Source organism: Nansenia antarctica (assembly GCF_963989245.1).
Source record: "Nansenia antarctica genome assembly, chromosome: 17".
NCBI classification, from domain to species: Eukaryota; Metazoa; Chordata; class Actinopteri; order Argentiniformes; family Microstomatidae; genus Nansenia; species Nansenia antarctica.
The window spans coordinates 13,339,903-13,352,480 of record NC_137687.1 but is presented as its reverse complement, the minus strand read 5'-3'; the positions used below and the strand labels follow the sequence as shown (position 1 = coordinate 13,352,480).

Here is a 12,578-nt window from a genome sequence, read left to right as displayed (position 1 = left end):
TAGTGACCTCAGCCTTCTATACATGTGTGTCCCTCTCACAGGAGGCTTCTCTCTCTGAGCCCATGTAACTTTGCTTAATAAAAGGCCTCATTTGAGCCAATTGATTTAAAATCTTTGTGCTTTTATTATTACTACAAAATCTACTAAGAATCAATTAAATCCACATCAACCCTATTATGAAAATATACTGAGCTAACTGTAATTATGAGCAATCAATAATTTAATCATTTAGACTGAATCTAAATCTCTAAAATACTGTTAAATAGCCATCTACTTCTTTGTTCTCATCCAAAGCGAAGTCATCAGCATGCTCAAACCTCTGGTCTGCACCCTCTTTCAGCATTGCCACTAAGGTAGCCAGTGTACTGTTGGGGTCCAGCAATTTAACCAGGGGAATATTCACACTCATGTCTTGAAAGATGACATTCTGCAAAGTCATGGCTAGCATTGAGTCAATGCCTAATGCAGAGAGAGAAGAACTGTCATTCAACTCATCATTCTCAACACCAACTGTCTCCCTGAGCACTGTCCTGACATATTCATTTGGTGATTTGGCCAAAGTAGTCTGGTCGTCTCTGGCATCAGTCAGTTTTGTCTCCTTTAGCCCCTCCTCTACCAGTGCACCTAGACGCATTTTCAGGGAGGCATTTTGTTTGAGGACATGATGCTTGAGATTTTTTAAGCTAAACTTGCAAACAACCTGCTGTGACCTGTTGAGCAGAAGGCATTGTTCTAAGCTCTCATGGATTTCTTCGACCTCCATGACCATCATGCCCTGGGCTGCCAGAAATCTTTGTAAATGGTCTTTATTCATCAGGAGACCAAGATTCAAAGCTCCCCAGTTGATGGACTGCCCTGCAAGTCCAATGTTTTGTCGATACTGACAGAATGAATCCAAGAATGAGTTGGCTGCACCATAGTTTGTTTGTGATGCATTGCCGATGAAGGCAGCAATAGAAGAGTAGCACACAAAGTAATCCAGCTCGCAGTGCTTTGTGGCATGGTGCAGATTTACAGCCCCATTGACTTTGGGTTTCAGGACTTTCTCATAGAGAGATTTATCAAGGGTTTCAATCAGCCCATCATGTAGGACCACTGCACTGTGGAACACGCCTTTGATTGGACAAGAGGGGAAACATTCCCCAATTGCAGCAATGGTCTTCACCACCTGTGCTGAGACTGAAACATCACACTGCAAGCTCACAACGGTGCAGCCAGACTGACTCTTGATGTTGTTCATCTCCTGCTGTAAGTCTGGTGAGGGGCTACTTCTGGAAAGAATGACAATGTGTCCCCCCCCTCGCTGTGCAATGAACTTCACTGTTTCAAAGCCCAGCCCAGTTAGGCCACCTGTGACAATGTACACAGAGTTCTTTTGGAAAAGCTGGTTTCGTTTAGTCAGCAATGGAATGTCTGACAATGTGCCTTTGGCGGCATTATTACCCAGCACCACTACAGGCAGGGTCTTTGAGCTGAAGTAAGATTCAGGCTCCTCTACAGGCAGGAAGTCAATGCTTCCGGATGTCACTCTCTGAAAGGTGGTAGTTTCGAAATCTAAAGACTTCTTGTCCAAACGCATTGACTTGAGCCACCTGTAAATGTGTGGCCTCTCTGCTCTAATTGATCCTTTTTCCAATATGCTTGACATCTGCACAATCTGAATGCGAACATTGTCATTGCCACCCCTGAAAACATTTTGTGAGATAGAGGATTGGCATTGGTTTTCACATACAGCAACAATGTGTTCCACACCTGAAACACTGCAAGCTTTTGCAAGCTGAGATTTGTCAAATGGTGGCAAAAGGACAAAGGCATCACATTTATTCACATTCTGAAACTGATCACTCAACTGTGGCAGAACAATGGTATTCCATCCAGTCTTGTTTGAAGTTTGGGTTAAGACTTTCATCAAGCACGAGTCAGGAACAGAAGAGATGATACCCATCCTTCTCTGTTGTTTGACTTTGGGTAATACACGATGCAAGATCTCCCATGCCAGTACATAGTAGGAAACACAGGGTGCCTCTTTCAGATACGGGATCCTCTTTGTATTGTAGCATGCTGCCTCTGGAATCACCACCATAGAAGTGGCAGCTACGGGATAACAAGACACAACTTCATCTCCCACTTTCAGTTTGCTTACATCCTTTCCTACAGCTGAAACAATGCCACTGAAGTCAAGAGCCAGAAGTTTGTGGTTCTGAGATGTGTGCTTGTTCCAGTACATTGTCTGACCAAAGTTCAGACCAGAGACACTGACAGGACAGAAATCTGGGGAATGAACACAGATCTTACTCAGTTGAATCTCAACTGATTTCTCCCGGATGTACTTTTCTTCAATATCACAGGGAATGGCAGACAGACTTGTGATTCTGTAGGGGTCAGCGGTTTGAAGGATGAACTGCTCAGACTTCAAAGAAGTCCCCTTCCTTCCCTTTGAGCTGTCAATGCTGTCAGTGTGAGTATGCGCTATATAAGGCTTCAAAATCTGCCCATCTTTCACCACCAACTCTGGGTGTTTTCTGCAGGGGAATGAGGTGAGGACCTGAGAGAGTGCCCCGATGTCCTCTGCAGAGACAGAGCTGATATCAATCAGCTGAAAGGAGAGATCTGCCATCTCTGCAGCACATGCTCTTGTCATGCCTGACAGGACAAAGCCTGGGCTGATTTGATCCACTGTGGTCTCTGCTGACCGGTAGGTTATTGCTCTGATTGAATTTAGAAATTTCATGGCCTTTAGTTCCAGGACTATTTGCCGGAACATCTCACAGCAGCTTGCCATGTTCTCTAGGATGTCCTCTGTTTTGTAGGAGGTAACATTTTCGAAACTCCACAAAAATAAGATCTCTTCAAACTTGTAGAGTTTTGAGATGTTACATTTGGACAGCAATGATTTAAATCCACTGCTCAAGAGATCCTTGGCATGTGTGTGAGAGATGTATTTAGATTTGGAGCTCAAATGTTTTTGTAGGGCTTTGGATACTCCCAGCTGGTCAGCAAAGACCAAGGCTTTGGGAGTATAAGTGGACTGGGAGTCATCAGAGACAACATTGAAGTCATTGTGGAAGAAATATTCTTCAACAACACTAGATTGGCTCCCAAGGTATTTGACTATCACATGCTTTAGCTCAACCAAGACCCGACCTGCTTTGTCTGTGAAGCAGCCAGACACTTCACAATGGTCAGCTACAACATTGGTAGCTCTCAAGTAAAGAACCATGTCCGACTGCAAGGGTTCGTGGACAATCAAACTGCCAATTTCTACAGGAAAGCCAGGCCTGGCCATGAATGCATTTATAATAGTGACAGGGGTCAGTTGCAGTAAGTAATCTAGCACTACAGGGTGAATGCAGAAATCATGCAACTGAGACAGAAGTTCCTCAGGGACCGTGACAACAGAAATGGCTTCCATTAACTCCTCCCCATAATGCACATCTCCCTCATTTCTGAAAACAGAACCATACTGAAAACCTCTTTTACTGAGGTAATTATATAATTCCTCAGTACTCATTGTTGATGTGCATCGCTTGTAAACGGAGTCTAAGGAGATTAACTTTTCCTCAGCCAACCTCCCTTGCTGGCATGTTATGTTTCCTGATGCATACGTTGATGTTGGGGATCGTATCGTAAACTTTGTCTCATTTTCAGCTGGGTCAAGTTTGACACTCATCTCAGGAGCATTTGGAGTGATGACAAATGGACTCTGAAATTTGACACTGAGTTGCAGTGTGCTGAGTGGAACTTTTGGTTTGGCACTTGCCATAAAGGCAGCCAACCCCAACTCAGCATAAAGGGCACCGGGGACGATGGCAACATCATTGTTTTTATGGTCACGCAAGTATGACACTGAGTCTGAGGACAGGTCACAGCTGAAGGTCTTTCCATCATTGCTTGTCTGAGCTAGCACAGGATGACTGCTCAATGTACCTTTCTGGGCTGCCTCAAAGATGACTTCTTTCTTCACACAATCAAACTGATACTTTGGAAAAGATGTTGGTGAAGTCTCACACCCTCTGTAGAACTGGTCCCAGTCTACCTGAAACCCCAACTCAAACAATTTGGACACAACTGTCTGCATTGTCTCATGATCTTTATCTGGCAGCACTGAGGATAGAACCGTGGTGTCATTTCCTAGAGTCTCTAGGATGTTCCTTTGTAGAGCCCTTCTAGGGCCAATCTCAACAAAGACCATATTCTTCTTCTCTTTGGCAGCTGATCTCACTGCCTGCTCAAATGCAACTGGCTCACGAATGTTCCTTGCCCAGTACATCCCACTGGTAAAATCAGGGTGTTCTACCTCCCTCCCTGTCACTGTTGAGAATAATTCTGTCTCAACATCGTTCACCATTAAAGAGCCAATACTGTCCTCTAGTTGAGAGAGGATGGGGTCCATCATATGGCTGTGGTAAGCAGCAGGGACCTCCAGCACATGGAGGAACAGATTCTTACTCTCGCCTGAGCTGCTTAACCTTTGATGGAGACTGTCAATAGCATCTGCGTCACCCGAGAGGGTGCAGGACTGCGGGCTGTTGTAGGCAGCCAAGCAAACCTTCCCAGAATACACAGGGAGGACTTTCAAAACGTCTGACACGGCCATGTTACTGACCACAAGCATTTTCCCTCCTGTGACCTTAGTCTGCAGAGAACTACGGAAGTAGATCACCTTCACTGCGTCCTCAAGGGATAGAAGGCCAGAGCAGTGGGCGGCTGCAACCTCTCCAACAGAGTGACCAATGATAGCATCAGGTTTGATGCCCCAGTGCTTCAAGAGACTGGCAATGCCAACCTGAATGGCAAAGAGGAGGGGCTGGACAACATCTGGTTTTGAAAAGTCGCCACTCTCATTTTCCAGTCTCTCTATGATGCCCATTTTTTGGTACATCTGGAAAACAACCTCAATCTCCCTAATCTTCTCTCTGAACACAGGTTCATGTTTCAGAAGCTGCTTGCACATGCCTTGGTAGGTCACTCCATTCCCACAGAAAGCAAACACTAACCTTTGATCTAACTTGGAGGGTGTAATCTTTTTGTTCAGAGCAGATTTTAGCTGATTTTGCAGATCAGCAAGAGATGAAGTAAAGAAAGCCTTCTTGTATTTGTGTTTTAAGTGGCTTCTCCTGCATGCTGACGTATATGCCAGACTTTGGAGGTGCATTGTTTTGTCTGCATTTATCTGTTTAGCAGTGTCTTCTACCATCATTGTAAGGGATTTTTCAGAAGCTGCTGAAAGGAGAAAGTACTCATATGCCCTATCAACACTAGCTGTTTTGGCATGTGACTGGTCATACTCTTTAATAATGGTGTGGGCGTTTGTTCCTCCAAAACCAAAGTTATTGATTCCTGCAACCCGTTTGACAAAGCCCTCATTTCTCCACTTTTCTGATTTAGTGGGAACTTTCACATTTAGAGCTTTAGCATCTATACTGGCACTGTCCTCAGAGTAGAACAGTGAGGGTACAATAGTTTGATGCTTCATCATTAAGAGTACCTTGATTAGCCCTGCCACTCCAGCTGCAGACTCTGTGTGTCCGATGTTGCCTTTCACAGAACCGATGCGGAGTGTTTCTGAACCAGGAGGTCTAACTTTGGCAATGACTTTGGAGATGCTCCCTGCTTCTATTGGATCCCCGACTGGAGTTCCAGTCCCATGGGCCTCTATGTACTGGACATTGGCTATGTCAGACTTGGAATAGGTTCTGCGCAGCAGCTCCTCCTGTTGGACCATGGATGGCTTGGTGATTGGAGTGACTGTGCGGCCATCTTGGTTGACTGCAGTTCTACTTATTGTGCCCCATACATGGTCACGGTCTCTCAAGGCCTGTAAAATATATAAGTAACACTTCAGTAGCCTGTCGTTTTGAGAGTTGCTGCTCTCTTTGGCTACACTGACAATTTGTCATATAGCCTACATGTAATGTTCAGATGTCTAGATGTTCTTTGACAACTGATAGATCAATAATATACAAGGCCTGCTAACATTTGAGATCTTACTTGTTTCAGTGGCTTCAGCAGGACAACCCCACAGCCCTCTCCTCTGCCGTAGCCATCTGCTCTGCTGGAGAAAGGTTTGCTGGTGCCTTCAGGCGAGACCATCTTTGCTTTGCTGAGAGCAACAAAGACTCGTGGCTCTATGATACAACTCACACCCCCACAAAGAGCCATCTCACAGTCACCTAATAAAAAGAACAAGTTAGCACACATAATTGAATTCCATGATTTCATTTTGGCATGAAATATGCCTGCACAGTTTATGCATGCAATTTCAGGAATATACTTTAATAACATAGGAAGATGTAATAGGATTTGTGAGACAACCATTTCCTGATGCCAATTCTACCCAATATTGATATTGCAGTCTCACCTTGTTTTATGGCTTGACAGGCAAAGTGCAGAGCCACAAGCGATGAGGAACAGGCACTGTCGATGGCAAGTGAGGGCCCGGTGAGGTTGAAGGTGTAGGATATGCGGTTGGCTGCAATACTCATGGCTTTACCAGTGCCTGTCCAATGGTTGACATAGCCTGGGTTTTTCTGAACTGTTGTTAACTCGTAGTCCCTGTTCATCAGTCCTGTAAGGCAAGGCAAGGCAAGTTTATCTGTAGCACATTTCATACAATAGGGGCAATTCAAAGTGCTTTACATACAGCATTAAAAGAAATACAGAAAAAGAAGGATAGTAATCAAATAAAAATAGAAATAAAAATAAGAATTTAACAACATAATAAGACAAACGTAACGTTACAAAGAGGATTAATAGTGAAACATACATACAGTGTCATGACAGTTTTGCTTGTAAACATAAAAGAAAACAATGATAAGTAAAATTACCCAAGAATACTCCAGTCCTCGTGCCGCTGGCCTTCTCCATTGGCATCCCAGAATCCTCTAGTGCCCTGTAGGTGCAATGCAGCAACACCTTCTGCTGGGGGTCCATCTGGTCTGCCTCAGCCTCCGTAATACCAAACAGTCTGTGGTCCAGTTCATTGAAGCTAATAATGAAAATAAATAAGAAGAATTTTTTTTATTTGATATAACAACAAATAGGGTAAGCATGGTATTTCTTAGTGACAATCCTTTCAATATATTCACTATTTTACATCAACATCAATATTAACAATGATGGCCACACAGTATGACATTGTAGGTAACTTCCCACTGACCCATCCATGAGAGCAGCTTTGATAGTGTGAGTTTTCCCAGGTTTGCTGTTGTCAGCGTCAAACCAGTATGCACTGTTGAACCTCTCATCTGGAATTGGCACTGTGCAGTTCTTCCCTTCCAGAAGAACATCCCAGAAATTGTCAAGCCCCTCACCTGAAAATTCAATAATTTCAGCATTTATCAGCATAGAATACCAATCTGAATTATCTGTTTTTACATGAACAGTTAGCCAACATAGAACCGTAAAACCAAGACCAATGTACTGAATATTCTAACCAAAATATATATTTTCTGTGAATCATAGCTATTTACAGCTAAGAAATTAGGTATGTGCAGCTTGTTTAGGAAGCCTCCCTATAGCAGGTCAGAGATCAGAGATGTTAATGGTTTTAAATGCAAGTTAGCTCAGGTTTCATAGTTGGCAAGATGTGATAATCACTGAGTTCAGGTATTAATTTCCAATATAGAATGATATATTCTCTGTAACATTCTATTGGCAAGCATTTCTATTCCAGCCAGTACACTGTGTAGAGATCTGAAAAAAAATGTGTATGTAAACAGAAATCAAAAGAGTGTATTTTCTTTTGTTAGTGACTTCATTATTTTGTATTTTTGAGAAAATACTGTGGAACTGGTCTTGTTTTGTTTGAGTGATGTGCTCTAAGCCAATCAGATCACTTTAGAAGTCATATGTTGAGAGTTTGAGGAAGTGCAGGGGGGAGTGACAGGTGAATGAATGAATGACAGGTAAACACACACACCTGTGGCAGAGGGGCTGTGTTTGGAGAACATGCGGACAAATCTAATTTTAAACGACGACGTATACACATTATTGGGATTATTGGTTGACGTTTTAGCAACTCTGGTTTTGGGTTCAGTTTAAATTCAGGGTTAGCCGGTTTGTTATTTTTCATTTATGATAAGAGTGTACAGTGTACAATCAAACCGGGGGTGTTCTGCTTAAGCTACCGGATAGGATGGTCAGCAAGCAGTGACTGGGTTATTAAGGATCTTTGGTCAACTCTAGGAGCCTATGTCTTATCTATCCTCAATCTATCTCTCTTAAATGGAATTTTCCCAGCCTGTTTTAAATCTGCAGTGGTTAAACCCCTATTAAAGAAACTGGGTCTGGATCCACTCTCACTGGCAAGTTATAGACCTGTCTCAAATTTTGCTTTTTTGTCTAAAGTTTTTGACAAAGTGGTCTCAAAACAGCGTGTAGATTTTCTGTCTTCTAATAATCTGTTTGAGCCACTACAGTCGGCATTCCGCACCAACCACTCTACTGAAACAGCACTCACTAAGGTGGTAAATGACTTGCTATTGACGGTCGACTCAGGCTCAACATCTGTTCTTTTATTGTTGGACCTGAGCGCTGCTTTTGACACAGTAGATCATCACATATTACTGGATAGGCTCAGGAACCTGTTTGGCATCTCAGGCCAAGTATTCCAGTGGCTAGAGTCATACCTGTTAAATAGATCCCAATGTGTTCTACACAATAATGTATTGTCTGCATCCCGGGCAGTCAAGTATGGAGTCCCACAGGGGTCCGTTCTGGGCCCTCTGTTGTTCTCACTGTACTTGGCACCACTGGGTCAGATCTTGCGTTCTTTTGGTCTTGCTTTTCATTGTTATGCTGAAGATTTACAACTATATATGCCTATAACAGCAGGAAATGTCTCAGATTTAGTTACGTTAAAGACCTGTCTGGCTGCTGTGAAGGGCTGGTTATCAGCAAACGTTCTGCTATTAAATTCAGACAAGACTGAAATTATAAAATTCGGTCCAGCTAGACTAAATCATCCAAGTGATAGTCTTGTCTTGACCTTAGATGATTGTGTCATCCAGTGCAGGGACAGGGTTAAAAATCTCGATGTCATTTTTGATCAGAACCTCACATTTGATTCCCACATAAAGGGGGTGATAAAAATAGCATTCTTTCACCTCAGAAGAAGGATTAGATCAATCCTTTCTTTTGAAGATGCTGAGGTTCTGATCCATTCTTTTGTGACATCCAGACTAGATTATTGCAATGTCCTTTTATCGGGATTGCCAAAAAAGAGTTTCCATGGCATACAGATGGTCCAAAATGCTGCAGCTCGCATTTTGACTGGGTCAAAGAAATACGACCATATCTCACGAGTACTGGCTTCCCTTCATTGGCACCCTGTCCATGTTAGAGAAGACTTCAAGTTGTTGCTACTAGCATATAAAGCTATAAATGGCACTGTGCCTTCCTATTTAAAGGACCTTCTTGACCCATATGTGCCCTCAAGGGCTCTGCGCTCACAAGGCTCTGCCCTGTTGATTGTTCCTAGAGTCAGGAAAAAGACAATCAGTGAGCGTGCGTTTTCCTTCCGTGCACCAACTCTCTGGAACCGTCTTCCATTGGACATCAGACAGGCATGCTCAGTGAAAGTGTTCAAAACTAAGTTAAAGACCCACCTGTTTTCTGTTGTCTATATGTCATAGCCTGTGTATTTGTGCTGTGAAATTATGTGTGTTTTTAAATTGAAATAGTTGTTTTAAATTGTTTTAAACTGTTGCTTACCTATTGTAAAGCACTTTGATGTAAAGTGCTATACAAATAAAGTTATTTATTATTATTATTATTATTATTATTATTATTATTATTATTATTATTATATTATTATTTGTACCCTAAGTCTGAACTCCGAGGGTTGTTATCCACATTGCCGCCAGAAGGACTGAGTCAACCCAACAGGACCATCACATCGTCGCTACCGCCTCTGCTCCACCTCCATCCTGCCTGGTATGGTGAGTCACTGGGATTTACCGTATCAGCGACCTAACCTAGAACTCTGGACTTGAACTTTGAACTTTTTAAAAAGTATTTTTCATTGAATGTTTAAGTAAGGTTTGTGTTTTTTTCAACCTGATTGTTATTTTTGATACAACCTGTTTCCACCTGATTGTTACACACACACACACACACACACACACACACACACACACACACACACACACATACAAACTTACATATAAACACATACACATAGCACACATACAACAAATCCATACACATAGTATAGCACACAATATATATACAGTATATATATATATAAAAGAAACATATTTTTGCTATTCCTTCTAAATTGCTGTCCTTTGTATTTTGTTTGTATATGGGTTTATATGCTTACTTGGTTTATGGGGACACACAATTACAATTCTACACGTATCTGATATGATTGTAAACAAGAAGAGTCAGGTCACCATCAACAGCTGAGACTCAGAATCCTGTTATATCTTAATTAAATAGTACCCCAGGAGAGGGTTACAACTGTACATTTCATGCATCATAAACATGCATACTGTATGTAATTGTCTTTTAAGTTAATAGGCTACATTCTATAACAATAAAATGTATGCTCATTACCAATAAACATGAACTGAGCAGCCTCACATTTTCTAGTGATGCAACCCTTTTTGTTCTCAGACATCTTTAGAGTAGGTCTTCTTGGCATTACATGTGTCTCAAATGACGTTTTAGAATTTAAAACACAGACTACAAATGTATCATTTGAGCAAACATGATCACAAAGAACGTAAACTGTCAAACCTCCAGGAAAACTGCAGCCAATGCCAACAACTGCAATGTCTCCCTCCTCATCCTCCATCCTGGCTGTTTGTCACACCAGATGCACACTGAAATATCTTCACTTCAAGTAAAAGTCTTAAGTGAACGTAGATTGAAGTACAGTACCAGGCTGGATGCTAAACTTGTCTATAGCCCCTTTGACTTGCATCCGTGAGCGCTTTGAGTTGCATCCGTGTACGAAAGGCGCTATATAAATAAAATAAAGTGTCACTTCACTTCACTTCACTTTGAACATTGAACTTTTTTGCCGGCAGATTGGATTAGATTGATTAGATTTTCTGATACGTGAAAGTGGTGGTACAGAAAGTGATGCAAGACCAATAAATGTTCCAAACCAAGGTCAGGTTTATTTTATTATATATACACTACCGTTCAAAAGTTTCGGGTCACTTAGAAATTTCCTTATTTTTGAAAGAAAAGCACAGTTTTTTTCAATGAAGATAACATTAAATTAATTAGAAATACACTCTATACATTGTCAATGTGGTAAATGACTATTTTAGCTGCAAACTTCTGGTTTTTAATGGAATATCTACATAAGGTGTATAGAGGCCCATTTCCAGCAACCATCACTCCAGTGTTCTAATGGTACATTGTGTTTGTTAATCGCGTTATAAAGCTAATGGATGATTAGAAAAACCTTGAAAACCCTTGTGCAATTACGTTAGCACAGCTGAAAACGGTTTTGCTGGTTAGAGAAGCTATAAAACTGGCCTTCCTTTGAGCTAGTTGAGTATCTGGAGCATCACATTTGTGGGTTCGATTATACTCTCAAAATGGCCAGAAAAAGAAAACTTTCATATGAAACTCGACAGTCTATTCTTGTTCTTAGAAATGAAGGTTATTCCATGTGAGAAATTGCCAAGAAACTGAACATTTCCTACAACGGTGTGTACTACTCCCTTCAGAGAACAGCACCAACAGGCTCTAACCAGAGTAGAAAGAGAAGTGGGAGGCCCCGGTGCACAACTGAGCAAGAAGACAAGTACATTAGAGTCTCTAGTTTGAGAAACAGACGCTTCACAGGTCTGATCTGGCAGCTTCATTAAATGGTACCCTCAAAACGCCAGTGTCAACGTCTACAGTGAAGAGGCGATTCCGGGATGCTGGCCTTCTAGGCAGAGTGGCAAAGAAAAAGCCATATCCGAGACTGGCCAATAAAAGGAAAAGATTAATATGGGCAAAAGAACACAGACATTGGACAGAGGAAAATTGGAAAAAAGTGTTATGGAATTTACGAATCGAAGTTTGAGGTGTTTGGATCACACTGAAGAACATTTCTGAAACGCAGAACAAGTGAAAGGATGCTGGAAGAGTGCCTGACGCCATCTGTCAAGCATGGTGGAGGTAATGTGATGGTCTGGGGCTGCTTTGGTGCTGGTAAAGTGGGAGATGTGTACAAGGTAAAAGAGATTTTGAATAAGGAAGGCTATCACTCAATTTTGTAAAGCCATGCCATACCCTGTAGACAGCGCTTGATTGGAGCCAATTTCCTCCTACAACAGGACAATGACCCAAAGCACACCTCCAAATTATGCAAGAACTATTTAGGGAAGAAGCAGGCAGCTGGTATTCTGTCTGTAATGGAGTGCCCAGCGGAGTCACCAGATCTCAACCTCATTGAGCTGTTGTGGGAGCAGCTTGACCGTATGGTACGCAAGAAGTGCCCATCAAGCCAATCCAACTTGTGGGAGGTGCTTCAGGAAGCGTGGGGTGACATTTCTTCAGATTACCTCAACAAATTAACAGCTAGAATGCCAAAGGTCTGCAATGCTGTAATTGCTGCAAAGGGAGCA

The 12,578-nt window shown here is 42.1% G+C and overlaps 1 protein-coding gene across 1 annotated transcript; it reads right to left on the bottom strand.

Moving 5' to 3' along the window:
* Positions 1 to 247: 247 nt before the first annotated feature.
* Positions 248 to 10,801, bottom strand: LOC308172390 (mycolipanoate synthase-like; the record flags this gene model as incomplete). Its single annotated transcript, XM_080547302.1, has 6 exons — positions 248 to 5,818; positions 5,992 to 6,173; positions 6,362 to 6,568; positions 6,828 to 6,988; positions 7,160 to 7,313; positions 10,744 to 10,801. 6 exons carry the CDS (start codon positions 10,799 to 10,801, stop codon positions 248 to 250), a joined length of 6,333 nt encoding a protein of 2,110 aa, XP_080403428.1.
* Between the last annotated feature and the right edge of the window lie 1,777 nt (positions 10,802 to 12,578).